This window comes from Crocodylus porosus, unplaced genomic scaffold (assembly GCF_001723895.1).
Source record: "Crocodylus porosus isolate Cpor-Errol unplaced genomic scaffold, CroPor_comp1, whole genome shotgun sequence".
Classification (NCBI taxonomy): Eukaryota; Metazoa; Chordata; order Crocodylia; family Crocodylidae; genus Crocodylus; species Crocodylus porosus.
This window is the reverse complement of record NW_017728923.1, coordinates 1,676,680-1,704,606: the sequence shown is the minus strand read 5'-3', so window position 1 is coordinate 1,704,606 and position 27,927 is coordinate 1,676,680. Positions and strand designations below refer to the sequence as shown.

The window sequence follows — 27,927 nt, the reverse complement described above, 5'->3', positions numbered from 1 at the left end:
GTCTATAAACTCACTAGGGGGGACCAGAAGGGTTTGGGGGAACACTGTTTCCCCTAGAGCCTCCTGGCATGACAAGGAACAATGGACACAAATTATTGGAGTGTAGGTTTAGATTAGACATCCACAAGAACTACTTCACAGTTAGGGCGGCTAGGAGCTGGAACCAACTTCCAAGGGAAGTGTTACTGGCTCCTACCCTGGTGGTCTTTAAGAAGAGGCTTGATGACTACCTGGCTGGACTCATTTGAGTCCAGTTTTTAATCCCGCCCAGGCCGGGGGTCGGACTTGAAGATCTACAAGGTCCCTTCCAGCCCTACTTCTATGATAACACCCTCGGGGGGGATGTGCACCCTCATGCACCCCCGATGCCTCACCTCTGATTGCCTGTGCACTGTTTTATTGCAGCATATGTCAGGGTGATTGAAGTCCCCCATGAGAACCAGGGCTTGTGATCAGGAAACTTGCACTAGCTGTATGAGGAAAGCCTCATCCACCACATCCTCCTGGTCTTGTAGCCTATAGCGGACCGCCACCACAACATCACCTTGTTGCTGTCTCCTCTGACCCTAACTCAGAGACTCTCAACAAACTTATCACCAGGTTCATAGTGGAGCTCTGAGCAATCATATGGCTCTTTTACATGAAGTGCAACTCCTCCGCATCTTCTTCCCTGCCTGTCCTTCCCGAACACATTGGCCCCATCCATGACAGGGCTCCAGTATGCGAGCTGCCACCAAGTCCAATCATGTCATAGTTCCTGGACTGTATAAGGACTTCCAGTTCTTCCTGCTTGTTTCCCAGGCTCCATGCATTCACGTACAGGCATTGGTAACATGTACGGGGTGCACACAGATGCACGTGCACCCCCTGAGTGTGGCAGTGCACCCCCTACGAAAAGGAACCACCAACACTGTCAGCAGTGCCTGTGGGTGGTTGCTGCTCACCACCCCCCACAACCCTCAGTACTGACACCGCTGGTGGCATCTGTGGGAGCTCCCCACTTACCGCCACCATGCCTCGCCAGCTGCTGGGAGCATGCGTTGTTTATGTGTATAGGCACCTGAGGTAACTAGTTGATTGCCATAACTTTCAGGAAGAATGAGGACACTTCCCCTGTTAGGTAGGTATGGAAAGCATTCTATTAATAATAATACACAAAGCTTATTGGCATGATATATTTACAGTGATGTAGTCAGCCTTTACACCAGTGTAAGCAAAGATTGGACAGAAAAAACATAGCCCTAAACTGGTATAATTTTCTTGGATCCAGCATAGAATTACATCTACATGTGCACATGCTTACTGCACAGTAAACCTCACTAGTCATGAATATAAATTTGCTACCTGCAAATGCAAGTAGCAAATTTATTCATGAGTATTCATGTAGATGCCTAACCAGGAGCAAATCTGCTCCTTGCCAGCTGGCTACCAGGGGACAGGAGGTTGTCCCCTGCCCCTGGGAGCTGCCTGTTGCCAGGGTGGGCTCCACCACCAAACCCTGGGCAGGGTCTACGTCCCCCTGCCTTGGCAGCAGGGACCTCCAAGCCCCCCCACTCTGAGATCACAATCAGGGAGCGAAGGCTGGAAAATTCTTATCTCCCAGCCCCTGCCTTGCCACTGTGAATGAGGAACAGGGTGCTGGATCTCTCAGCACTGGCCCCACAACCATGGAGCTGGTGCTGGGAGATAAGGATATCTCAGTGCCAACCCTATGATCATGGAGCTGGTGCTGGGAGCTCCCTGCTGCTGGTGTCTGGGGAGCCTGCTCCCCGCCCAGCTCTGTATTCATAGAGCTGAGCAGGCAACAGGCTCTACAGTCCTCACCCCGCGATCATGGAGCAGAGCTTGGGAACTGTCCTGGCCAGGGGCAGGTCCCAGCCCCACACCCTGATTGGGCAATTGAGGCACAGAACTTGGAAAGAACTGCAGGGGTGGAGCAGGTCACAGCCCTCTACCCCATTCACCTGGGGAAACTATTAGTGAGAACCCCCACCCAACCAGGGGCTTGCTGCTAGCTGCCCCACCAGCAGATTGGGGCAGGGGGCTGGGATCTGCTCCTCCCTTGCAGCTTTTTCCAAGTCCTCTGCCCTGATCAAAGAGCCAGGGCTGGGATTTTCCTGCTGCTGTGGCAGGGGGACATTGTCCTGGCCCTGGCAGCAGGAAGCCCCTGGGGGACAGGGAACAATGTCCCAGCCCTGGTCAAGAGATAGCTGTCTTCTGGCCCCGTGCTCCATGTCAGGCCTTGGGCTAGCACCCAGAGGGAGCCTCAAGCTCCCCCTGCTGGCAGCAGGGGCTCATTGCAGGGCTACATGAAGTGGGAGCAGTTTGCTACTAGGAGAGGCAAACCTGCTCCCATGTCCCTGCATGTGTTGATGCCTGCCTAGGAGCATTTACTCATGAGTAGTTTACTCACAAATAAACTGATCTCAGATCAAATGCATATGTAGATGTGTCCGATGAGGAGGCAGGAAGGAGGTGTGTTACACTAGCCAGTACTCCCCTCTGAGATTGGCCCAGCATCTTCAGAACACTGTACAAACCCTAAATACTAGACATGCACCGATACATCAGTCCCATATCACAGTGGTTCCCAAACTTTTAGACTGTGGCTGTGGCCACAGACTGAGAGTGGCTGTGGACTGGAAGTGACTGTGAACCCATAGGCAGTGGAAGTGGGGGCTAATGGGGCTCAGCCCCCACAAATGCCAGGGCAGCTCGGCCTCAGGCTGCTGCAGCAGGTGGGAGGGGTGTGTTGGGATCGCAGCTGGCCCAGCACAGCACACCAGTACATTTCTCTTGACTGCCTGGGCTTGGGGGAGGCAGATCGAGACCCCCACAGTGCAGGAGGGAATGGAGTAGGGGCAGGGGCAAATCATTCACCCCTGCCCCACTCCCTGCTTCACTGTGAGGATTGCCTCATTCATGGGGAATGGAGCCTCAGCTGGGCCAGGTTGTGGGGCATTGGGAGCCCAGCAGCTCATCCAGGGGCGTGGGCAAATGGCCCCTGCTGCAGTGCACACCGCAGGGGATTGGGGTTCACGGTGAATGGGGCCCTGGCTGGGTCATGGGACAGTCGGAGTTCCTCCACAGACGTGGTATGGGGTAGCCAAATCATGGGGAGGTCTGATCTTTGCATGGGCTCCCTGCTCCCTGCCTCTGTGCCTCGCTGAAGCCTTTAAAAGTGGCACCATGTGGCTCACTGCCTGGCCTGCTCAGCGGCAGGATGCACATGGCACCTCATTGCTTTCAAAGGCTGCAGCAAGGGGCGGAGTTGTGGAGCAGGCAGAGCGCAACTGTAGCCTGCCCTTGCACCATTCAAAGATCAGCTGTCCAGCACCGCAGCTCTGGAGGAGCCACTGGACTCTTCCTGGGCAGGGTAGGTGCAGGTGTCCCAGGGGCTCTGCCCCCTCTGGTCTGGAGGCGCAGCTGAGGCTGGCTCCAGTCAAGCTCTGGGCCCTGCCCCCCACATCCGGGCGGTTGGGACTAAGACCGGACCAGGGCTAGTGCAGAGAGACAGCCAGGGTGGATGCAGGGCTACGGGATGGTGGATGCTGGCCCTGGGCAATGACCCCTGGCACAGGGGAAGGGGTGGCCACACGGGTGCAGCGCACTCTGGCCCCAATCCCAGCCCAAGCCTCACTCCCCCTCCCCCCACCTCTTCTCCTGCAGACTTTCAGCAGGGGGACATGCACGCACATGCTCAGTCCCCCCAATTCTTTTTTTCTCCCTCCACCTATGCGTGGACAGGCAAACTGTGGACCAGCATACTGCAGACTGGAAGTGGCCAGCATACTGTGGACCAGCAGTCACCCATCAGTATAAAAAAGGGTTGGCCGATGGTCCTCAGTATGCCAGCCCCTTCTGGACTTCCAGTCTGATAGCCAACCCTTCACAGACTGGCCCAGCCCCTAGGAGAAGAGCCCAGCACTGTCCCCAGCCCTAGCCTGCAGCAGCAGTTTGTTCTTGCCTTGTGCACAGAACAGGGGGCACGCTCTCCCATGCCCTCCTGGGGTGCATGTAGAGGTAGGAGCTGCCCGCCCCCCCAACAATGAGCCACTTGTGGCTCTGTCCCACAGTCCGCCTTGACTGTGCAGCATCTACTCCAGCCCCTCTCCCTTCCTCACCGCAGGGTCCTCGATCTGCCCCCCTGCACCGCTTCCCTCTCCCCTCGCCCCTTCCCTTCCAACAGCCGGATCCTTTTACCAGCCAGACCTGCATATTGATTGGCCATCGGTATCAATATGCAGGTCTGGGTATCGGCACTAAAAATCTCTATCAGTGTACCCCTACTAATTACCTAGGCCACAGTGCAGCATATGCAAGTTTCTAATGGGATTTTTGCCTAAAGCTCTCTGCCCTGCCTAGACTGAGGAAGACCCCTTTGAATCAACTTTGTTGATAAGGTGTTTGCTTTTAAAGGTGCTTCATCGGAGAAGCCAGCAGTGATGCACGAGCCACCTTCCCAACTGCCTAAACTGCTCATCAATGAAGTGAATCCAGATAATCCAGGTGGCCGGGAGGATACAGAGTATGTTGAACTATTCTACACTGGGCAGACACACTTTAACCTCAAGGATTACTGGCTGGTCCTTTATAATGGCAAAAACAACCAGGCTTACAAAGTGGTGAACCTGACCGGCTACCATACCAATGAACAAGGCTACTTCCTGGTGGGCAGCGAGGGAGTGACTCCAAAACCTGTGATCATTTTGCCTCCGAACACCATCCAGAACGGGGCAGATGCCATAGCCCTCTATTACAGCACCACCCCCTCTTACAGAGGGAGCATGGTAGTGACGGAGGAGGGGCTGGTGGATGCAGTGGTGTACATTTCCCGGGCATCTGACAGGGCAGATAAGTTGCTCAGAGTACTGGCCCCAGGGCAGAATATCCTGTACGAAGATGATTCCCACAGTAGCCAGGATGAGTCTTTGAGCCGGTGCAATGGCCTGACCCCTAGGCTCCACAGCAGCTTCCAGGTATGGGGCAGGAGACATCTGGGAGGGCCAGGGCTGTCTTTTGTTGATTTCTGTTGTATTCAGTTCAGTCTCACATCAACTTAAGCCTGTCATCAGTGCCCTCTGGGGTTGGCTGTCCCTGGCTCTGTTGTCCCCACTCCCCCTTGTCTCTGATAATTGGCATAATAGATGAGAAGGCTGGGTTTCACTGGGCAACATGCCACAAAAGCCACAATCAGTTTGCTAATAAACAAAAACAGGGTGATGGGTATTTTGAGAGATAACTATCCCTTAGCTGTCCATCAGCAAAATGAACACTTGGGCGGCTTGCAGACATTAAAATAAATAAATAAAAGCCAGCATTTTACTTGAAATTCTGTGCGCTCCCTTGCCAAGCCCAGCAGATGCCCAGAAGAGGCAGCTGGGCCCATCCCTACAGTGTCTGTATAGATCAGGGGCTTTAGCACTTTTATCTAATAGTTGATTGAATCAGCTTTAGCTGAGCTGAAGTATTGCACTGCTTCTTCTAGTAAAGTGCATTTTTGCATTGGGGGGGCGGGGGGAGGCATGGTTAACACCAAGCAGCCTTGATGACAAATGCCCTGACCCTGAGAAATCCCAAACACTACTCTGAATCAAGTGCTGAACTTGCAAGGCATCTTAGGATCATATGAAAGTAGAGTTGGAAGGGGCCACATGAAGTTATCTAGTCCAGCCTCCTGCTTATTGTAGGATTATCCCTGATTAAATCACCCAAGCCAAGTGTCTGTCTAACCTGCTTTTGAAAACTTCCAGGATGGAGATTCCACAGCTTCTTCGTAGCCTGTTCCAATGCTTCACCACCCTAATGGTCAGAAAGTTCTTCCTAAACTCCAGCCTAAATTTCCCTTACTGCAGCTTGCAGCCATTACTCCTGCAGCCACAAAAAATTCTGTCTCCATCCTCTATATAACCTTCCTTTGGGTATTTTGAAGACTGTTATCAAATCCCCCCTCAGTCTTCTATTCTCCAGACTAACTAACCCTAGTTTTTTCAGCCTTTCCTCAGAAGTCACCTCCTTAGGAATTAGACACTCAGTTACGTTTTGATATACACCCTCTGTGACCACATCTACACAAGATGCTGACTGCACAGTAGCCCAATACTACAGCACAATAGCATCGTGTGGCAAGAACTGTAACATGATGCTGCCGTGCAGTAGCATTAGGCTACTGCGCAGTCAGCATCCCAAAAAAGACATTTGTCAGTGCTACTGTGCAGTACCTCAGGTTACTGCGCAGTCAGCATCTTGTGTAGATGCAGCCTGTGTTGGGTAATATGGTACAAATTAAATTAAATTCCCTGAAAGTAGCTAGAAGATTGTGCTGAAATGGAATTGGCTGGGCTGAGTGGCGGTAACTCTTTTTTAAATTTCTACTTTCCAATGGAACCCTCTTTTAGCAATATACAGAACCCACACAAAATTCATTTGGTAAAGTTTTATAAGGGGTTTTTTTTGGTTCCCTGCCACTGTTGGAAAAGCCTTATGAACAGAAGGGAATGGGCAAAGGGCATACAACAAATATGCCATAGTAAAGGGTAGGAAGTCCATAGCAGTTGAAGGAATATCTTGAGAATAGTACAAGGTCCCAGGACAATGCTATCTGTAGATGCTGGGGGAGAGATTTGTGGTGAGCCATCAGAATTTTTCTTTCTAAGCAGTTTCAGCACAGAGGGAGAAGGCTGTAGGGAAGAGGTGACGCTAGATGCTGGCTTGGAGAAGATATATTGATCTCTTCTTAGGAAAGAGAATAATCCTGTGGAACAAAGACTTGGTCCAGAAAACAGAAGCAGAGACAGCAGTATTACAGTGAGAAGGACAACAAAAATCCAATGAGATGACCTGTCAGTTAGCAGAGACCTCAGATGGAGGCAAAGGCATCAAATTGTGCACGGGATTGGGGATGTTTAGCTGTGAGTATAGAAATTATCCCACCCACCCTCACAGTTTGGTTGGTGCCTCTGTCCCCATCAGGTGACTGTGATTACACCATTCCGGGAGAACAACTGCACCAATTCTTCAGTGATGCCTTCCAGCACCCCTCCCATCCTTATCAACGAGCTGAGCCTGACCAACAGCACCACCCCCTATCAATTCATTGAGCTGAAGGGGAAACCTGGAGCCAACTTAGGAGGATACAGTTTGGTGTTCTTCTCTGGAACAGATGGCAAAGCCTATTCCAGCATCCCACTGAAGGGCACTTTCAGAAACACGGGTCTGTTTGTAATTGCACCGGAAGGAGGACCCACACCTGGTAAGGCTGTAAGAGAGCAGATGATTCCTTCACACAGATTCTGAGTCTGACACTGGGCTTTCTTTGGGTATATTGAAGAAGCCTGGTTTAGGTGGGCAAACAGGTGAACACTGGGTGACTTTGGGAATGTATTGAGGTAATGGAATATGAAGTCACTTCTCCCCAAGACACTGGCTTCAATTTGGCCCAGATCAAAAGCAACCTGCATTTTTGTCTCTTGACTGAAAGCACCAAAGATATAAGCTCCTAATGGACTAGCAGTAATCATATAATTCAATTGCTCCTAGGAATAGCCTTCATTAGGGCTAGGGTTGAGACTGAATTCCCTTTTCACTGTTAGAGAAGAGGCCTTTCCATGTTGGCATCAAGGCTCGCTGACAAGAGGGTGTTGGAAAGATACTTCCTTTGATGTTACACCTGATCTGTAGAGAAGCAGAGACCTCCAGTCTCCATGACTGTCAGTCCTTCCATACTTTTAGTGTAACATACGGCTATATTTAAGTATCTGCACCAGTGTCCTATAGTGATGCTAGCCCCTTCTGGAATATCTTATGGTTGGTGTTTGTCACATGTACTAATGTTGGTATTTATTTGCCTCAAATTCCTGCTATGCTCTGTAAAGAGCCTGCTACATCTCAGAGATGCTGGGAAACCTGCAGTCTGTAGTTTCTTTAGCAGCTGCACGTCACCTTGAATTATTCCAGTTATTTTGCTACCATTTGCAGGGTGCTGCTCATTGCCACAGGCTCAGTATTCACCAGCTTCTCCCCCCTATCTCCAGATCTGTTGTTGCCACCTGTCAAGGATGCCCTTTCCATTAGGCAGGGCTCCAGTGCTGTTGCAGTGTACAACCGCCATCAAGGAAGAAGTCCTCAGGGCATGGTGGCAACCCTTGAGAACCTGGTGGATGCTTTGGTTTACACATGGAAGTCAAGCACAGGCAGAGGACAGCTGGACCTCTTCGGACCATCACATTTTTTGCCTTGTCCAAAAGACAGGTGAGGTGATTCCTGATTTCAAACTTAACAGCCTCCAATTGAAAATATTTCCAGGTTTTCTATGCTGGGAGCCTCCTGCTGGTAGAGAACAGGTCTAATCATTAGGTCTTTATTTGGTTCTGGCAAATGCTGTCATAGTACTTGTAATGAAAAATATAGATCCAGACTGGATGATGCAATTGAGAATGTAGCATGGGGGACCACTAAAGGAAAATATTTCTCACCTCCCTTAGTGTGAACTGATGAGACTAGAATCTTACATTGATGGCTCAGCATAGAACCGAGCTGTATGAGTCAACTATACACAAAAGGCATGTCTTCCACAGCAAATACTAGTGAAAAGTAAATTGTTAAAGACACAAAAATAAAATGTTTTTTTAAATATCCTCTTTCTTATGGATGAGCTCCCTAAAGCTTAACAAGAGAGAGATAAATAGGATTCTATAGCAATTAAGAATTCTTTCTATTTAATACAGTACTGTATTACATTTCTAAATCCTGTCTGTGCTACAGGATTCTATCAACTGGGATAAGAATTTTTAATGCATTTTCTATTTCTGGCCTTTTCTTAAAGGATGTGAATGACAAAAAGGCAGTAAATAATTACCAGCATTGGCTTTTTCCTATCTAATAGGTAAATCTTATGTAAAAGAGAAAAAGACCTGACACCTGTGGGTTTCACTGAAATGCCATGCTTTCCTTATATCTTTCGTTTAAAAAAATAAATAAATTTTTCTGCTTCCTGAAACATACATTGGAGTTGCTGGGCATCAGTCTGCAAGTTCTGAAATAGTGTTTAAACTTTATTACTTGGTTCTTTTTCTCTTGTAATGAGAAACAGTTCATGCTTCTCTTCCTCTGGGTAAAAGAATCTGTCTTTGTCTTTATCATGAGATGAATTCAAGGTGAAGTGTTGTCAACTCATGCAGTTTTCTTGCAAGACTTGTGATATATAAAGTGTGCTTGAAAGACCCAGCATGGACTTGTGTTGGTTTGCAAGCATCTCTGATTTCATTTTAAAATGAAAGTAGAGGCATAGCCTGGAGGGCCACAGAGAAAAAGCTCAAGTTCTAAAGACTTAAAAAAATGCTGCTGTGTGTCTTGCAAGTCTGTGTGTTGAACATCATCAGTGTCAAGATGCTTTTTAGGGACCTGACTCATTTTGGAACTTTGAAGCTCTGTAATTCTGAGATCCAACCTTCCTCCCTAAGTACCTCTCTGGAAGTTGCAGTCAAATGTCAGAATCCAGAGAGCCCCCTTACTGCCAGACTGTCAAAAGTTCTATTCCTTTTGAGTCTATGCAACTGGTTCAGCATATCTCTGAAAACTGCTTAGATTGTTTTCCACAATACACCTACTCCAGCAACTGTCCCACCTCTGATGAGTATCTGTTGGCAAGAGATGGGACTCCGTAGTTTTCAAGTGTGATGAAGTCCACAAAATGCTGTTTTAGTGAAACATGACTCTTTTTGGTTTTTTGGGTACAGGTCAGTCTCTTTGAGCCGCTGTTGCAATATGAGTACTACACTTGTATATGCTGTCTCAGACCCTACACCTGGTTTGGAGAACATCTGTCCTCTGAGGTCGCTTGCTGAGGATCTCAGTATATGCCTGATGACACCTAGTAAGCAGAGTTGTTATCCCACCTGGGGTTGGAGGGGATTTGGAGAGAAATTGAGGACTGATTTCAAAGGAAATGCTTTTGCTGAGTCCATTTTCATGTAGATCAGAAGAGACGAAGAACTGAGAATTATGTGCCCTGGAGTGTAGCTCAGGCTGTGCTTCAGATGTAGGGGCACGGTGTGAATGCAGCCTCGCAATGCTGGTGTTGGGATAAGGTGGGAAGGAAAAGGCATAGCACTCATAGGCTGGGAGTGACAGTCCTGCCAATAGGGTGTGTGTAAGGGTGACTACAGTATGTAATTCTCTTGTCAAAATGTGGCTGAACCATCTTGTTAAGGTTTCCTTTGCAGTTTGGTGGAAAGTCTATTGGCCTTTCAGCAGTGATAGGAAATCTTCCCTCATGTCATACGTAACTGGGGCACTGTTGAGAAAGACTGGGTCTAACTGACTTAACAGAAATGAAGGGTTACACAGCCCCAAACCTCTGGGTAGGGGACTGAACATATGACAATGTCTTCAGTTCCACGGAAGGCAGTGTTGAGAAAAACTTTAAGTCATCCAAAGCTGGGCTAAATCAAGGGGTGTTTCTATGTCCAAGGTGCATGGTAGGCCACAGAAAAGAATCCATTATCTTTAGAGACTCTTAGCTGAGGCCTACTTAATGCATGAGAGAGACTGTAGCCCTCTGTGGCTACCTTCAAACAACTATCTGCCTTTCAGGCAAATGAGAACTATGGTTTTTCCCCTTTCACAACCTCCTGCAGTATTCAGGAAAGACATTTTAGGACCTGTCTCTCCTTCTCCCTTGACATTAGTTTGTTTGCTAATGGACCTTAAGTTCCAGGGGCCCAGTTATGATTTGGGTTTGGAGGTAAGAGGCATGGGGTTTCAGCTCTGTGAGCGAGTAAAACTTGCACACACATCCACAGCAGTCCAAAATAAAGATGTTGGTATAAATTAGAGGGACTGAGCATGCAGCTCCTTATCAGTTCAGGGGGGAGTTGCAGGTGATGCCACATGAGCATAGATCTGTCACCGTCTTCATTATGTCTGGCTTGTAGAAAATTGTGCCCATCCCAGTGGATCCATGAATGCTATGGGACAAGCTCAGATTGGTATGAGGAAGGTGGAATCATTTTTCAGGATCTCCTGCAACTCTGTCCTCTTCACCCCTCTAATTTTGTCTATGACCATGATTTCCTATCCAAGTAGTAGCTAGACCTGGCTGTGTTTAGCTTCTGAGATCAGGTGAGACTGCATGCTTGGCTGCAAGCTAATTGCTTCAACCTGACATGCTCTAATAACCTTTTCTTCCCCCTCAGACTGCTCTACATGGACTCTAAACCCTGAAAGGATGCTAGACAGCCTGGAGAAGGTACTGATGACATCCATAGAAGAGAACTGCTCCTGTGGAGTCTCTCAGTTCTATCTACAAGGTCAGTGCCAATACCACCCACCTTTATTTATCCACTTCATAATATCTCCTGTCTTGCAACCCCTTGCCAATAGAGTCCTGTAACTTGACTAAAATGACAGCGAAGGAGCCCCTTCTTCTCCATGTATGTCAGAAAGCATGTGTAAAAGCACCCATTTGGGAAAGCAAATGGTCTGTTCCAGTTATTCTCAACCAAGGTGCCATGGCACCCTGAGATCCTTTCAAGGTTACAACGCAATATTAGCACTGTTAGGTATGAAAACATGATTCACAAAATAAACCTAGACATTTCAAATAGGAATCCATAGTGTTAAAAATATGTTGGGGTCTTTTTGGGGTCTTTGTAACTAAAAAATTGCTCTAGCATTTTTCTGTAATCAAAAAACAAGTGAAAATTACAATCATTTTCCAAGGAGTGACTTGAGTCTAAAAAGGTTGAGAACCATTGGTCTATTCTCAAACTGAATGCTCCTCTCACAGGCTGTTGGCCCCTCAATCGGAAATCTGAACGCATTCCTGTGTGAGGGGAGTAGCAGAGTGAGTGAGGCAGGGTTATCTCTATAAGGAGGGAAATGGGATGATCTGACATGAGCAACTCACAGAAGTGGAGTAGCCAGTGTTGTAGGGTGGGGCTAAAAAGAAAAAAAAGCCCTTGCTGTGTAATCTTACTCCTTCCTCCAGCTGATTTTGCACCTGTCAAACAGCCTTAGGAAGAAGGCAGAGATAACTTTGCCACACAAACTATAGGAAAGGGAACAGCCACCGATGGGAGAATTTCAGACACACGTGGCAGTTCCCACTGGAGCTCAGTGTCAGTGGGCATGTCTTTAATGCAAAGTGGTTGCTGCTCATTTAATTTAGTACATGTATAACCAAGTACTAAGTAAGTTTGTAGTAACCAGAGTTACTGCATAGTAGCAGCAGCAAAGACCTTTTTAGTGACACTACTGTGCAACAGTCTAGTAATACTGCATAGTAATGTATTAGCACCGTCTGTGCCACGATATGTTGCTGCACAGTATTATTAGGCTACTGTGCAGTTAGTGTCTCATGTAGACGTGCCCAGTTTAGTGCTACCCTTTGTGTTCTGTGAAAGCTCCCTAATCCTGGCTTTTTAGCCAAGTGATATTTCACACAGATTTGGATAAATAACACGAGTCTCTCTTCTGCAGTCTGACTGCAGCATACACTTGACACCCAATTTTTTTTATATGGCCCAACCTGGAGTGTTAATTCAGATTTCTGTGGATGGTTAAGGAGGTGTTAAGTCCTTTCAAGGTATGCAGAATTACTAGCTGCTCCTGAAACTCATAGGCCAAGTCAGCTCTTGACAGATGTGAGAGGTATTAATTTTAAGGGAGTGGCTCCTATTTCTTTTTATTTTCCAAAGATGAGACCTTGGAAGCTGCATCTCCTGTTCAGGTCAAAGTCTGTCGAGTTTTATCTGATTGGCGTTTTTATGATATACCAAAAAGGCACAACACAAAATTGAGTTCAGAGTTGGAGGCTGGTTACAATACACCTAGGTCTTCTCCAGAATCTGAAGAGAATTAGAGATGAAAGGTAGGGTGTTGACTAGCTCTGGTGTTTAGGGTTTGGGTTTGAGGCAAACTGGTTAGAATTAGATTGCACTGCAATAACCTAAACTTTTGTTTTAAGACACCAGAAACCTTGCTGCATCATGCCAACACAGTCCATTCACTCTGCACCGGAATTCACGCTGCATTCTGCACTCTTCCTTACAGAACTTAACTTCACCTGCATAGGTTCCATATTGAAGCTCTCAGGCCAGGTGTGGGCCAGGTCACTGAAGCAACAACATGAAATCATCAGCTGGCGGAAAGAATTCACTTCCAGCCCACATCCATTGTCAGTGGATGGGAATATGCTCAGGACTAATGTCGAGTGTGCCACTCCAAAAGAGCCAGCATCAGAGGCATCAGGTGTCAGTGAGTAAAGAAAAGCAAGCACCATGGGTGCAATAATGGGGCTAGAATGTCTGTGTTGGAAACTAAATGAGATTGTGGGGACAGTTTAGACTAGTAGAATCTCAGCTCTCTGAACTAGTCCAGTAGAAGCCAATGGGGCCTGAGAGAGATGGGGGGGCATGGGAGGGTAAAATGAAGCAGCAGCTTCTCCTTAGTCAAAAGGGATGAGGTAGCTTATTACATCTAAGGCTCAGATTCATAGAGGTATTTATGCCTAACTTCTACTTAAATATATTTGTGTGGGGTTCCTAAACACTTCTGACTTTGGGCTTTAGTGCTTTGCTGGTACTGGGTCCAGTACCCTAATAATTCTGACCCTGCCTAGACGCACTGGCCAAAATGCAGAATAAGTTACAAATGGCTTTTTATAAATTGCATTTAGTTCATATTCAGGAACCTCATGTCCACGTGTTGACAAAGTAGAACAGAGATGTTGCATCCAGAGATACGTGCTCCAAAGAGCAGAATCAGTGGTGTGTCCTCAACACAGTATATCCTTCTGCTAAAATAATCTCCTTCTGGTAACAGGAATGCATTTTTGGGGTCCTTATGTACCTAATCATATGGCATTCAGAATGGCTACCTCCTTTGGGACTGCCTACCACTTCTTACCCCCCACCAGCAAAGCCATGAGCTTCCTCCAGGGACATAAATCCAAGAGGAAGGAAAAAATTTAAGCTTCTTACAGTCTTCATGTTAGGAATGTACTGTCCCGAAGGGAAATTAGGAAAGCTGAATAAGACTTTGTATAATTCATCTAAGTGCCCATTTCTTCATCCTTTGCAGCTTCTTTAGAGGGTTGGAGGATTGCCCTCTTTGTCCTGGGAGCTCTACTACTCATACTTGTGCTTGCTGGTTTAGCCTTCTATTACATCAAAAGGTAAGAAGACATCTTGTCTTCCTATTGTCCTGGCACCTCTTACTCTGTCTTGCTTTTCTGCATGGTACTGGTGGAGAGAGGGGACAGGTACAAAATTAGGTATTTAAGCCAATCCTGATCTTCCTGTCACTACCATGTTACCATTGACAAAAGAAACATTAAAAAGTATCTGCTTAATAGCAGCAGTGAAACAGATTCCTCTCAGAGTAACTTTCTGTAAGCATAATGTTAAGGGATATTAATTAGTAACTACCAGAGATGTTCTTTTTATGAGCTTCTCAGTTTGATGGGGCTATAGTCAGTGTTTAAGTATGAGAAAGGAAAAAAATCCTTACATCTCACCCAAAAAAAACCCTGAACCCACATTCAAAAAGGATTTGAAAAAGCCATCAGAGCCATAAAGGGCTGGATTTTATACAGTAATTTTACAGCCACTATATGAGATTAACAACCAGGCTTAGTGTCTGAGGGGCTGGCTCTTTGCTCCTTCTCACAGGACAGCTGTTAACCTCACAGTTTCCCCTCATTTCTTTTAGGTATCCTCAGAATTATACCAACATTGAAATGAATGATCGCAGGCAGATTGCAGCAGACTTCTAACTTTGAGGCAGAACTCTTCTAGCAAGATTAATCATCATGGGCAGGGGCTGGCAGAGCTTGCATATTTATGTGTGTAGGCAAGCTATCTGTCCAAAGCCATCACCTCCCTCCTATGAGGACTGTTGCATGGATCCTGAGAATGTAGCTTTGTACACTTATTTTTTTACACTTCTGTTGGCCTCTGACTAAAAGAATTTTAAGAAATGATCTTTATAAGGGCTCCAAGAGCACTTTTTACTGCAGGGGTCTGGAAACAGCCTGACATGCTGAAGGAAGGGGATTCACTCTGGGTATGCACCACTGGAGAGGGGTAAGGTGGAAGGAAGCAGGTTGCCTTATCTCCAAACGACTTGCTGCTGGGGGTAAGTGGAGAGATGGCAAAGGAAAGATTAACAGTGAGGCTGTCTTATCCTTGCTGTAAACTTACCAGCAAGTCCAGTTCTTAATTTGCATACTTATGGTTGTACATGTAGGGAAAACGCTATCTTTCCACTGTATCACCAATCCTGTGATAGGTGCTTGAATATGGTTCAGAGGCACCATATTTACATGCCCCAAACTATTCAGTATTTCTGCCTCAGGTGGGTAAATAGCCCTAGCTGTAAATGGTTGGCTCTAAAAGTAGCAGCCACTCCAGACAGTGGAGTCTTCTCTCTGTCCCTGAACACTTAAAGGGAGAACTGGTACCTCCACTAGAGAAGAGCTTAGTAGGCCAGCTTATTGCCCAAATGCATGCTAGTATTGCCCTCTGCTGGTCAAACACTGAATGGGCTTGGTTTTTTTTGTCCATACATGAATTGCTGCCACAGGCACTCATTTAACATCCAGAAGGCATGTCTACACAAAATGTTTACTGTGCAGTTGATTAATTAGCTAAGCAGTAAACATCTTGGCATCTACACATGCACCTCTATTAGGCTGGAATAAATTAATTTACTCCATAACAGGATAGTACTGGTAAATTACAAGTACTATCCTGCTGCAAAGTATAAAACCCTGCAGCAGTACATGTGTAGACACTGCCTGGCTGGCTGGCTGGTGCACAAGGGTGCTTCAGTGCAGGGGCTGCCTGGCAGCTAGCCCTGCACTGAAGCTCCCTCATGTCCAGACCAGTCTCTCTGCAACACACTGGGTCGGAGCAGCAGCCCTGAGCTGGCAGGCTGATGACTCCCTGGGTCCCCTGCCAACTGCAGCTGCTCTGCCTGGGCTCCACATGCTTTGCCAGAGTAAACTGCAGAGCTTATTGCTCTGGAGTTAATTGCTCACAGGCATGCCATTTGAATGTGCACCCAGAAGCAATTAACTCCAAAGCAATAAGAAGAAGCTTGAGAGAGTGCAGAGGAGAGCCACGTGCATGATCAGAGGTCAGGAAAACAGACCTTATGATGAGAGGCTGAGAGCTATGAGACTCTTCAGCCTGGAAAAGCGCAGGCTCAGGGGCGGTCTGGTGGCCGCCTCTAAGTTTATCAGGGGTGCTCACCAGGATCTGGGGGAACGTTTGTTCATCAGAGAACCCCAGGGGATGACAAGGTCAAATGGTCACAAACTCCTTCAGGACCATTTCAGGCTGGACATAAGGAAGAACTTCTTTACAGTCCGAGCCCCCTAAGTTCTGGAATAGACTGCCGCCAGAGATGGTTCAAGCACCTACTTTGAATACCTTCAAGAGAAATTTGGATGTTTATCTTGCTGGGCTGCTATGACCCCAGCTGACTTCCTGCCCCTGGGGCAGGGGGCTGGACTTGATGATCTTCCAAGGTCCCTTCCAGCCCTAATGTCTATGAAGTCTATGAAATCTATGAAATAAGCTCCACGGTTTATTCAGGCGCCGCAATTGCATATGTAGAGACATCCAAAGAGGACCAGAATTATTGCAACAGACAGTGTTAAGCTGAGGAGTTAGTTGCCATGACAGAGCAGAGTAAGCAGGGATAGCTGAAGGTCAGGGCTCAGTCCCCATAAGCAGTACTGGAGCGGGGCGGACAGAAAGTCAGCAGCACTTCAATATAAGCACTTCTCTGTAGATGAGATGGTGGTGCAAATTAACCTACCCAGGAACAGAGTTCAGGAGGTTCCAGAGCACATATAGACTTTACTGAGATTCATAAGAGGAAAAAGCATGAAGTGTCCTCCCAGGCTGGTTTTCCAGGTGCTCATTCCCCCAAGAGTGTAAACGTTAAGAGGTGTTTCCTCTGAGCAAAGGAGAGCATGCAGCCTACAGCCAAACTGTGTTTTTGCTACACTGAAGCTGGAACACCCCAGCAATTGACCCTGTATGTTGCTGGCCAAGCCAGCACTCACGTGCTGCACAGAGGAGTAGAATTAAGGCTTTATTTTAAAACAAGCTGGTTACAACTTCCCATCAGCATGTGCCTCTTCCAGCAGGTAGCAGCTCCTGGTTAACTAGATCAGAGCAGATGAAGCCTCAAGGTAGTACTGGCTGCCCAGCATTCTACCTTTGCAGGAAGAGTGTCAGGAGCCATCTGCAGTGAGAATGCCCATGTCCCTTAGGATCTTCTACTAGTTGGTCCCTGCTGCCACTCTCCTTCCTAGACCCACTACTGAGACCTGTTGGCCTTTATCTTGCATTAGATGATCTCCATCTTGAACTGGCTGAAGTTTGGTACAGTGGGTGAAGGATCTGCCATGCTGCTGAAAGGGACACAGGGCTGGTTTCCTGGCACTGCTCCGTGGCTGACTGTGGAGCTGAGCTGCTGAAGCATCATAAGCACTTCTTGCTGGAAACGCTGCTGCTGGTCCTGCTGGCGCTCCATGCTGCACTGCCTCTCTAGCACAGCCTGCATGGTGTGAGTCAGTTTCTGGATCTCTGAATGTAGTGCATCCAGCTTCTCGACAATGGCAAGAGGGTTCTGGGAGATGGCAAGCATCTGCCCTCCCCACACTGAGTTCTGACTGCCCAGAGGACTAGTACCACTGAGCGGGACAGTTTGAGTGCTGGCATCTTTGACCTGAGGGAGGAAGGAAAGAGATCAGAAAGGCAGTGAGGGGGCAGCCATTCCTTGGGGAATCAGCTGGGCAGGAGAGACCTATCTGAGTCAAGACACTATCCGAGTTATTGGGTAGGAACATGAGGAAAGGAAGCAGCCTGCTAGCACCAGCCTTAGTGCAGGCAGTTGAACCCCACTGTGGTCTGGACCAATTTACAGCCCTCCTTTGTTCCCATATACTATTGGATTACCATTGGCAGACATTTAGCATGCCTTACACCTGCTAGGTCTCTCTCTCTCTCCTTTCCTGAAGTGAAATGAGGATGGTACATTACATATGTTGTTTTGGGAAAGTACTTTTGTTTAAACGTGTCAATACACCTTAGATCTTGTGTGCTCTTTATGCCAAGTCCCACAAGATGCAGTACCTGAAATGAAAGGCCAAACTGCTGTCTACAAAGGGCCCAAGGATATTTTGGTCTGGTAGGAAACGTATCTCTTGGGAGGCAAGGAAGGGGGCTTGGGAATCTGTGTGGATACACTAGCCAGGTGACTCCTGCCTTTCCAGTACAGGGCAATTCCCACCCCCCCACCCCCAAACCTTCTAGGACAGATGGGAGAAGTCTCTAGTTAGGCTCTCATAGGAGGCTAAAGCAGTCAGCAGCCTGAAGAGAAATGGTGGGGGCTAGATACAAACTTCACTGCAGGCTACTCAGGAGAAGGGTTCTTCATTTGGGCAAGCTCATGGACCCTCTTTCCCCAAACCTCCCCTGATAGGAGACAGTGGAGTTCACTACAGCTAGCAAGACACCTGGGACAAGGAATGGAGGCTGCAGCAGGCTGTTCCAGCAATGGCAGATCTAGCATGTGGCTTTCCCATATGCAGAACATCAGGCTTGGTCATGTTCAGCTTTGCCTCTGACTTGCTGTTACTTTACTCTGGAGCAGAGGTGCTGCCACTAGAATGGTGTTTGCCAAGTCCATCCTCTCTCAGGCTTACTTTTGAACTTGCTATCACTGCCTCCCATTACTGGGCCCCTAATTGATCAGAGTCCACTCGCAGACTTGTTAAGAGCACAAGTGAAGGACAGACTTTGACCATGCCAGGTCCTGTTCTGTGGTGGTGCTCCATCCTGGTCTTAAAGGCAAGCTCCAGATTCACTCACCCCATGGGCAATGACACTGTACTCTGTATTGGGACCCATCAACCTTATATCACTTGCCTGTGTGTGGTGGTTCGTGGAAGCTGCCATGGTAGCTGGGTTCATTCTGGGAGGCTGGCTGCCTGGCTGCACTCCTACCACAAAAGGCAGGACACTTGTAGAGCCAGATGGATTCTGCCCGTTCTGAATGTTCACCTAGTCAGGATGGGAGAAATACAAACATCAGACATACCTGTGTGAGACAAGATATATTGCAAATGAGCCTAGTGCTGAAGAGGCTGTGTGGTGCACACAACCGATAGAGGGGGACTGTGTTCTGACCAGCATCCCACAGCCATAGGCCCCCTCCCCTCATGTCTGTTACTGTCCCTCAAGCTTGACCTGCAGCACCATTTGCTATTCCCCTCCCCATCCAACTCAGCTCTCAAGCACAGACCTCAATGAAACAAAACCATCACCTGAGACATTTCTGCAGTCTTCTTTGGGGGTTAAACCCATTCTCTGGAAGCCCAAGCAGCACAGACTTCAGGGCCATCAGGCCAGGCACTTCCAGAAACTAGGATCTTTTCAAGGCTGGCAGAGTAGTGAACATTTTCTGTGCAGGCTGGGGTTACCCCAGTTACAAGGGTCTGAAGTAAGGGGGCGGGGATTAGTGGGGGAACATCATCTGCCTATTTTGTAGGTGTTCCTTGAGCATCCCCTCAGTTAGGAGAGGGTTTAGAATTCCTCCTCAGAAGAGGCCTCCAAGTTCTTTTCCATCTCTCATGACCAGCCTCCTACCTCTGCCGTGAGGTCGCCATTCTTCCTCCTCTGGCAAATGGTTAAGGCATACAGACAGGAAGAGACTTCCCCAAGTTAGTAGCAAATACAGGACACAGGGCTCTTAAGTGGTCAAAAAACATTAGCCTCTTGAAGCAAAGCAGTACCTCAAGGATGCCTTTCCCTGAGCCAGCAGTTCCCTCTCAGGATTGTCCACTGCATTTCATACAATCATAGAAAATTAGGGTTGGAAGGGACCTCAGGAGGTCATCTAGTCCAAGCCCCTCCTCAAAGCAGGACCATCCCCAACTAGATCATTCCAGCCAAGGCTTTGTCTAGCTGGGTTTTATGCTAGAAAGCCATACATTCCCATTCCTGGAACTCCATGGATTAGACCAGATGAGGAGGAGGTCCTGATAGCAGCCTACAGTCCTTGTTACTCCTGAACACAGGAGCTACGATTTCCACAGAGCCACTTTGTGCTGGGGGGGGGGGAGATGCGGTTGCATCCCCAGCACTTCAGAGCCATTCTAATATCCTACATCTTTCCTAAGCAGATTCTTTGCTTTGTTGGAGGAAAGGACAGTAGCCACCCAATAGCCTACTTGCCTTTCCCAGACTTGTACCTTTTTCTGGAGGTGGATGGCTCTATCTACAATCTTCTTCTTCACAATTAAGGCTGGGTTCCTGGCAGGGGGCAGAAATATTTTCCCCCTGTTGTTCAACTGGTGCTGGGAGGATGCCGGTGGAAGCAGAGCTGAGCGGCTGCTCAAAGGAGAGGGTTGAGTCACAGAGCAGTCATCACCTGCATTGACTGAAGAGTAGCCAGAGACTATGACATGAGGCCCATGAATGGAGAGTCACTTCCAAAATACACACCTTACAAAGACAGCCAAGACCCCTTCATCATACTCTCCCCAAACTCCCACCACAGGGTTTAAGCCTTTCAGTGTCACCACACACCTCCCCACCTCAAACATACCACAGGGTCTTTGAGCTTTGCCTGCTTGTCTGGGGCTGGAAAGCTGGGATATGAGTGGAGACCCTCAGAGCCACCATGGGGCTCAGCCATCTCCAGGATGCATGTGGAAGTGAGGAAGCCCACCTGATCCCATACAAAAATCTAACAGATAGGAAACAGCCAGGCCTTACTGTTACTGGGGGTCAGCTGTGACCCTGGAGAGGGTCCCATTGGTGCAGCAGACACATTCCCAAACTGCCCACTGTCCTTGCACAGTGAAGTCACACTGACAATTTTGATGCCTTCCTTGCTGTCCTGGTTGTCACGGATGGAGAGCCTCTCACAGCTCACAACAGTTCCTCCAGGGGGCACTGGGGACCTGGGACCCGACTGCCTACTGCCCACCGGCTCCAGCTGCTTGCTCTGTTCAGTCTCATTTTCCTGCAGCAAGTTCCAGAGCTGTTCATCCTCCCAGCCAGATCCATTGATGGTCATTGTCCTGTTCCCCCGGCCCACGGCTGGCTGGGGGTGGGAGGCAGTTGGGGACTGGGCAGGCTCCACATTCTTTCGCTTCAGGAAGAGGTAGACGGCTTGGGGGGTCACTCGGATGTTGTCCAGCTCCAGGACCTTTTTGATTTTGCGGAAGCTCAGCCCAGCTTTGCGCAGCTCTACAATCCGCTTCTTGGCATGGTCATCCAAGCGGCCCATTGTGCACCCAGGCACCTGGCAGGACAAGGGATCCTGACCTATTACTCTCTCGAGCTACCCTTTAGCCTAGTGTTCTGCAGCTACATCCTTAGCAAGGACAGCTGGCAGGGCCATGTTCCTCCCTCATGGACCAATGTGATATTCCTGCTGTCACAGCAGCAGTGGAGAGGGGCACTTGGCAAGCAGCCACAGGAGTAATATCTGCAGGGAAAAAATCTCCAACCCCAACAGTTGCACTGTACCCTTCCAGTGAAGATGTTCAGCCTCTGCTAGTGATCTGGCCCCAGGCTGCCAATAAAAACTATAGCTGCTGCCAGAGATAACCACAGCTCCAGACCTAGGGAGCCTGTGTGCAATTAGGTTTCTAACTAAACATCTTGGGAACAAGGAAGGAGGTACGAGCTTCAGGCATCAGGGAAGAAAGAGGCACTGCAATCAAGGTCTTGCCTTGACGTAGGAAAAGATTCACTCACTGCCCTGTGGAAAGGGATTTACAGTCTATCCATCCTGGTGCAGTAAACACAAAATAGGATAAGAGCAGGCTAAATCCCACCCGTGACATGTCTCATCTGGCTATCTTCAGCCTTTGGGTGGATAGAAAGAGAAAAGGATAACAAGGAATATGAGGGGGAAGTTCAAGACCCCTGGGCAGAGTGGGGTGGCAGTCTCTTGCCTCTTCTTTGAAGAGGAGCAGCTGAAATATACAGAAGAAAGGAACACCCTAAAATGTATTATGCTGTTTACCAGGGCTCCAGGCACTGTTAAGAATGACCCCTGCTGCCACAGGATATTAAATAGTGCAATCTGCCAAAGCACCCTGGCCCAGCATGTTGGATAGGGCACTTCTGCTATCTCTTTGGTGTCAATTATACGATTCCCTCTTTTTGAGGGGCAGGGGGCTGGAGGATTGTTAACCTACTAGGAGTGGAATGGCTAGATTCAGACTTTGGCTGTTGAGCACAACAACCCACTGCCTGTAACTAGCTGGTTCTGTAAGTCCAGTTCTAGTCAAGACTTCTATAGCTGTTCATGATTGTCACTGGTATATTTGTGCACTGAGTTAGACAAGCAGACAGATGGGAACCCATAGTGCCTGGCTCAGTATCCTTTGTCATCAGATTCTAGTCAGTCTCGGTGCCACCACTGGAATGCGGCAGGATTCCTGAAGGCACAGATATTTCAGGGTCACTCTGGTGGATGTCATAAGAGAGAGGCAGGTCCACTGTGCAGTTCTGTGACCCCTTCCCTTCAAGTCACAAGAGATGCAACAAGCAATCTATGGAAGCCGCTTCATGGCCCCCAGTTCCAAAATCTTCACTGCTTCAGAACTTGCAGGCTCTTCACAGTCCTTCACCTTTGAAACAAGTACAAATTCAGTAGTTACTTTCCATGTTTGAGGTGGTCTCAGGTGCATGCAAGTTCAAAGGCAATTGTGGAGATTCTCTCTACCTTAATACACACACATGCAAATGCAAACTTGAACATTTTGCTCTGCTCAAAGTGGGACAGAGAGGAAAAAATCTGTTCTAGGTTTGTGCGGCATGCAACTTGCTATGGGTAGACAGCACAAGAAGCAGTGTGGCCTCAGAGTGGGCATTGGACTGAGTGTCAGGAAGGTTCAGCCACAGGCAACGACCTGGTGAGGGGACTCCAGGTTCTTGACCACCTGGGTGACAATGACCACCGCCTGCTGGAATTCACCATCCAGCACAGGGTGTCAAGGGCCTGCAGCAAGGCGGTAGCCTTTGACTTCCAGAGGGCCAACTTCAATGAGTTGAGGAGACTGATCGGAGAGGCACTGGGGTCCTGGAGAGTACGGGAACTGGGTGTCCAAGATGAGTGGTCGTTCCTTAAGGAGACGATAGTCAGAGCCCAAGGGGTGACAATCCCAATGAGAATCAAAGTGGGCAAGAGTGCCCAAAAGCCCCCCTGGCTCACCAAGGACATTCGGGAATGCCTGATTGCCAAAAAGGAGGCATACACCGAGTGGAAGGGAGGGGCTATCACCAAAGAGGAGTATACCTCCATCGCTTGGGTCTGTAGGGGGGCTGTTAAGAAAGCTAAGGCAGATATGGAACTAGGGCTAGCATCAAGGATCAAGAACAACAAAAAGTCCTTTTTTAAATACATAGGGAGTATGAAGGCGGCACTGGGTAATGTGGGGCCCCTGCAGGATACACTAAGCAATCTGGTGGTTGCACCAGAGAAAAAAGCAGACCTTTTTACCAATTTCTTTGCCCCCATTTTCTTGTGCAGGGACCAGGACTCCCCCACCAAGATTTGGGATGGACTCACGAGAGACTCCGCCAGACCTAGGGTCAGGGAGGACCAGGTTAGAGAACTTCTGGAGGGGCTGGAGGTGTTCAAATCAGCAGATCCAGATGCTCTCCACCCCAGGATGTTGAGGGAATTAGCAGGGGTTATCGTGGGGCCCCTGGCATGGCTTTATGAACACTTGTGGTGCTCTGGCCAGGTGCTGGATGACTGGAAGAGGGCCAATGTGGTCCACATCTTCAAAAAAGGGAGGAGGGAGGACTCAGGCAACTATAGGGCCGTTAGTCTTACTTCAATCCCAGGGAAGCTCTTTGAGAAGATTATCCAGGAGCACATGTGGGAAGGACCAGCAGTGGGGATGATGCTCAGGGGCAACCAGCATGGGTTCACTAGAGGCAGGTCCTGTCAGACCAACCTGACTGCCTTCTATGATCAGGTCACAAAATCATTGGACGCAGTGGATGTAGTGTTTCTGGACTTCAGGAAGGCCTTTGACACTGTCACCCACCCCATTCTCATTAGAAAGCTAGGTGACTGTGGCACTGATGCCTACACAGTCAGATGGATTGCTAATTGGCTGAGGGTCTCACTCAAAGAGCAGTGGTGGACGGGTCATATTCAACCTGGAGGGATGTGGGCAGTGGAATCCCCCAGGGCTCGGACCTTGGGATCACACTGTTCAATTTCTTTATCAGCGACTTGGACGAGGGGGTGAAAAGCACCCTGCTTAAATTCGCGGACGACACCAAGATTTGGGCACGCTAGAAGGGAGGGACAGGATACAGCTGGACCTGGACAGGTTACAGGGGTGGGCAAATGAGAATAGGATGGGATTCAATACTGACAAGTGCAGGGTGCTGCACTGGAGCAGTAAGAACCAGCAGCATACCTATAGGCTGGGAAACTCCCTTCTCGAAAGCACGGTGGCAGAGAGAGAACTTGGAGTCATTATCAATTCCAAGATGAACATGGGCCACCAATGCGTGGACACAGTCAATAGGGCTAACTGCACCTTGTCATGCATCCACAGATGCATCACAAGCAGGGCCAAGGAGGTGATCCTCCCCCTCTATGCGACACTGGTCAGGCCGCAGCTGGAGTATTGCGTCCAGTTCTTGGTGGTGCACTTCAGGAGGGATGTGGACAACATGGAGAGGGTCCAGAGGAGGGCCACTTGCATGATCAGAGGGCAGCAGGGTAGGCCCTACGACGAGAGGCTACGGGACCTGAACCTATTCAGCCTCCACAAGAGAAGGCTGAGGGGGGACCTGGTGACCGTCTATAAACTTACTAGGGGGGACTAGCAGGGAATGGAAGACAGCTTCTTCCCCCAAGCACCTCCCAGAGTAACAAGGAATAACGGCCATAAATTGTTAGAGAGTGGGTTCAGACTAGACATTAGAAGGCACTAGTTCACTGTCAGGGTGGCAAGGATCTGGAACCAACTTCCAAGGGAAGTGGTGCTGGCTCCTACCTTGGAGGTCTTTGAGGAGGTTTGACAATTACGTAGCTGGGGTCATTTGAGCCCAGTTTTCTCTCCTGCCCAGGGCAGGGGGTCAGACTAGAAGATCTGCAAGGTCCCTTCCGACCCTATATCTGTGAATCTGTGAATCTATGGACTGCTGTGTGACCATAGGCAAATCATTGTCTCTCAACATGGGTTGGTCCATAAGCTATTTAGGGCCAGGAAGGTTTCCTTCTGCATGTATGTACTGTGTTAGCTTGCAGACTCACATGACGACTCTAGGCATAGTACAAACAACAAGGTGACAGACAGACCAGATAAAAACCACCTTGGTAAATCTGAGAAGGAAACTCTCCAAAGAGATGCTCAACTGCAGAGAAGTTGGGAGACAAGATGGGGCAAGGAGAACCTTATAATAAAATTCCAGGCCTTCCTGGTTTCAGTTGGGCCAGCAGTAGATTAAAACTATATTGACCAAAGTGTCATCACAACTTTGCCTTCCCCTCATCTTCTCCAATCAGCTTGAGAACAAATACCATCACACACAGCTACATACCACTATTAAACTGCGCTACTGCTTCACCCAAATAGCAGTGCAAATCCCAGCTGGTGCCAACCTCCTCTGCACATAATGCCAAGGTATGATGCAGCAAGTTGCCGGAGGGTTCCTGCATCCAAGACCCAGCTCCTGCTTACTGGGTTTTACATCAGGCCTCAAGTGCCTTAAGGGCAGAAAAAGCTGCCCCTCACTGCTTTGAGGAATCCCCCTTTGACCACAGGTTCCACGTCCTAAGCACCTGATCATCCCAGCAAAGTCTTCCCCCCCTCCTACCCTTGTGGAAACCAGGTCAGTTCACCAGTGTCCCAGGAACAGTTGGGTTTGGAGGCTATAAGGGCAGGTAAGTTGGCAGAGATACAGTAGGAAGGAGACAAGAGGAACACATGCACATGTTCCTTCATGATCAACAATAGTAACAGGCAACCATTTTGCCACAGAGGGAAAGATGAGGCCAAGTGACCATTCTGGAAGTCTAATTTGCCCATAATTTGCTAGGCTAATTTGACCTATTTTGTTGCCATGGTGAACTCCTAAGATCAGCTGCTGTTATCTTTTGATGCTCCTGAACAGAACTGAACACCATACACAACACAGGAAACCAGGCTTGCTATGGGAGTCTGACAGCAAAAGGGGAGCAAAGCAAGCTGAAGAGGGACAGAAAAAAGAACTGAAGGCACTGAGCACTTCTTGTTAGCAGCAGTTTCTTTTGTTCAAGAACAACTACTTTCAGCATCATTCCCATCATGCTTCCCAGTTCCATGAAACCCAGAGGGCTGTGAAACTATTCTGCCTGGAGGCCCTGCTTGATTCACACCTAGAAAAGAAAAGGTGCTTTAGAAATGTGCTTGATTAAAGCAAAGCAATCTCCACAAGTAGTAACCACAAACCCAGTACAGGTTTCCCTCGCCAACCACAGTTTTGAGTATCCACACTTCATATTCTATATACCATTTTGGCTACCACGGTATACAGTTATAAGTAACCACAGTTTTCCATGGCCATGCATCAGCCTGCCACTTGACATTTTGTCCCATAAACCTTTTGTCTTGCCAACCATGGTTTTTCCAACCACAGGAACTTTCAGGAACCTAACCCCAGTGGTTGGCGAGGGAAACCTGTATCTGATTATACTCAAACAGCTTCCAAACCCAGCTTCCTCATACACATGCCTGTATTCAAAATACAGATGCCTTTGTCTTGCCAAAGAAGGTAGACATTATTGTATATGATCCATGGAAAGCCACAGAGAGAAACTGAGTTTCTCTGTATTTAATGTGATAGCAGGAGCTGCGCCCTCCTGATTTTTCTTTCTAAATTGAGAGAGACAGAGAGGGGAGAAAAATAAATAAAAATAAACCCAAGTCCTGTAAACAATGCTGGATCAGACTATAATCACACATTGTCATGTGTACTAGGGACCATTTATAGGAAAGGGAAGGGGGAGTAGGTAAAGAAAAGCAATCTCTTCAATGCAAGAAATTACTATATGCTGCAGTTGGAGAACTCTGATACCAAGAATCCCTCCCTCTCCTGCCTGTACAGCCCTGCCAAGGAGCCCCATAAAGCTGGCAGAGCTACAACCTGCTAATATGCCAATGCACAGTCTCAATGCAGGGAGGTTCTGGTTTGCACTGATAAACAGGTGCATTATGCAAAGATGCTCTAATGAACAAGGACTGAACACCAACTGCATGAGTCGTTCTGCCATCATTTGTTTAACTTCTCATCACACTGTTCTCAGGAGCTTTCCACTTAGTCTGTAAAAACTCCCCAGCAGCAGGGTAACACAGTCTCGACCGAGGAAAGCCAACATATCCTGCACTGGCTAAACTCAGATCTCCAGCATCAAGAGGGGTGAGGCAACAGGAAAAGGGGCAGCAGGAGTGAGAACGCCACAGCTTCAGCGGAACAAGTAACTTTGACCAGCCTGTACTTCTTAGAAGTTTCCCTGCTCTGTCCCATTCATCTCAGGTGTCTCTCTCCTCACTCATTTGAACACTACAGCCACTTGTCTTCAGTGATATTCCCATTCAAAACTTAGCTGGATTTGAATCTCCTTTCCCACCGACACATTATACAGAGTTCATGGTGAGCCAGTTCCAGATTGGCGAAGGGCTGCTTCTTCTGAAACACTCCGACTTTATCAAGAACGGTGCTGGCCAGTTGTCTCAGCTTTCCGATTTCCCACTGAGCTACAAATTGTGATAATGATGTTGAAACAGCAGCTACCAGAATGACACACTTGCAGACTGGAGTCCTGTGCTGTGCTGTGCCCTGTCCCTAAAATCCTGCCAGTATTCTTCGCCATTAGGAG

At 48.2% G+C, this 27,927-nt stretch overlaps 2 protein-coding genes across 3 annotated transcripts in view; one reads left to right on the top strand and one right to left on the bottom strand.

Moving 5' to 3' along the window:
- Nucleotides 1-15,202, top strand: part of LOC109313391 — a 37,694-nt gene extending 22,492 nt beyond the window's left edge. The window contains exons 7-14 of the mRNA XM_019539928.1: nt 4,420-4,979; nt 6,973-7,252; nt 8,034-8,250; nt 9,738-9,874; nt 11,196-11,309; nt 13,054-13,257; nt 14,083-14,176; nt 14,713-15,202. Coding sequence (XP_019395473.1) covers nt 4,420-4,979; nt 6,973-7,252; nt 8,034-8,250; nt 9,738-9,874; nt 11,196-11,309; nt 13,054-13,257; nt 14,083-14,176; nt 14,713-14,776 — 1,670 coding nt within the window. The 3' untranslated portion in view covers nt 14,777-15,202. The remainder of the gene's footprint in view (nt 1-4,419; nt 4,980-6,972; nt 7,253-8,033; nt 8,251-9,737; nt 9,875-11,195; nt 11,310-13,053; nt 13,258-14,082; nt 14,177-14,712) is intronic.
- Nucleotides 15,203-16,580: 1,378 nt separating this feature from the next.
- LOC109313392 overlaps nt 16,581-27,927 on the bottom strand; it is a 33,378-nt gene continuing 22,031 nt past the window's right edge. The window contains exons 2-5 of one of the 2 annotated variants that reach the window (XM_019539929.1): nt 20,799-22,669; nt 20,273-20,460; nt 18,948-19,082; nt 16,581-17,745 (exon numbers count right to left, since the gene is read on the bottom strand). In XM_019539929.1, the coding sequence (XP_019395474.1) occupies nt 17,365-17,745; nt 18,948-19,082; nt 20,273-20,460; nt 20,799-21,315 (1,221 nt within the window). In that variant the 5' untranslated portion in view covers nt 21,316-22,669 and the 3' untranslated portion in view covers nt 16,581-17,364. The remainder of the gene's footprint in view (nt 17,746-18,947; nt 19,083-20,272; nt 20,461-20,798; nt 22,670-27,927) is intronic. The other variant, XM_019539930.1, reaches the window with a different exon arrangement.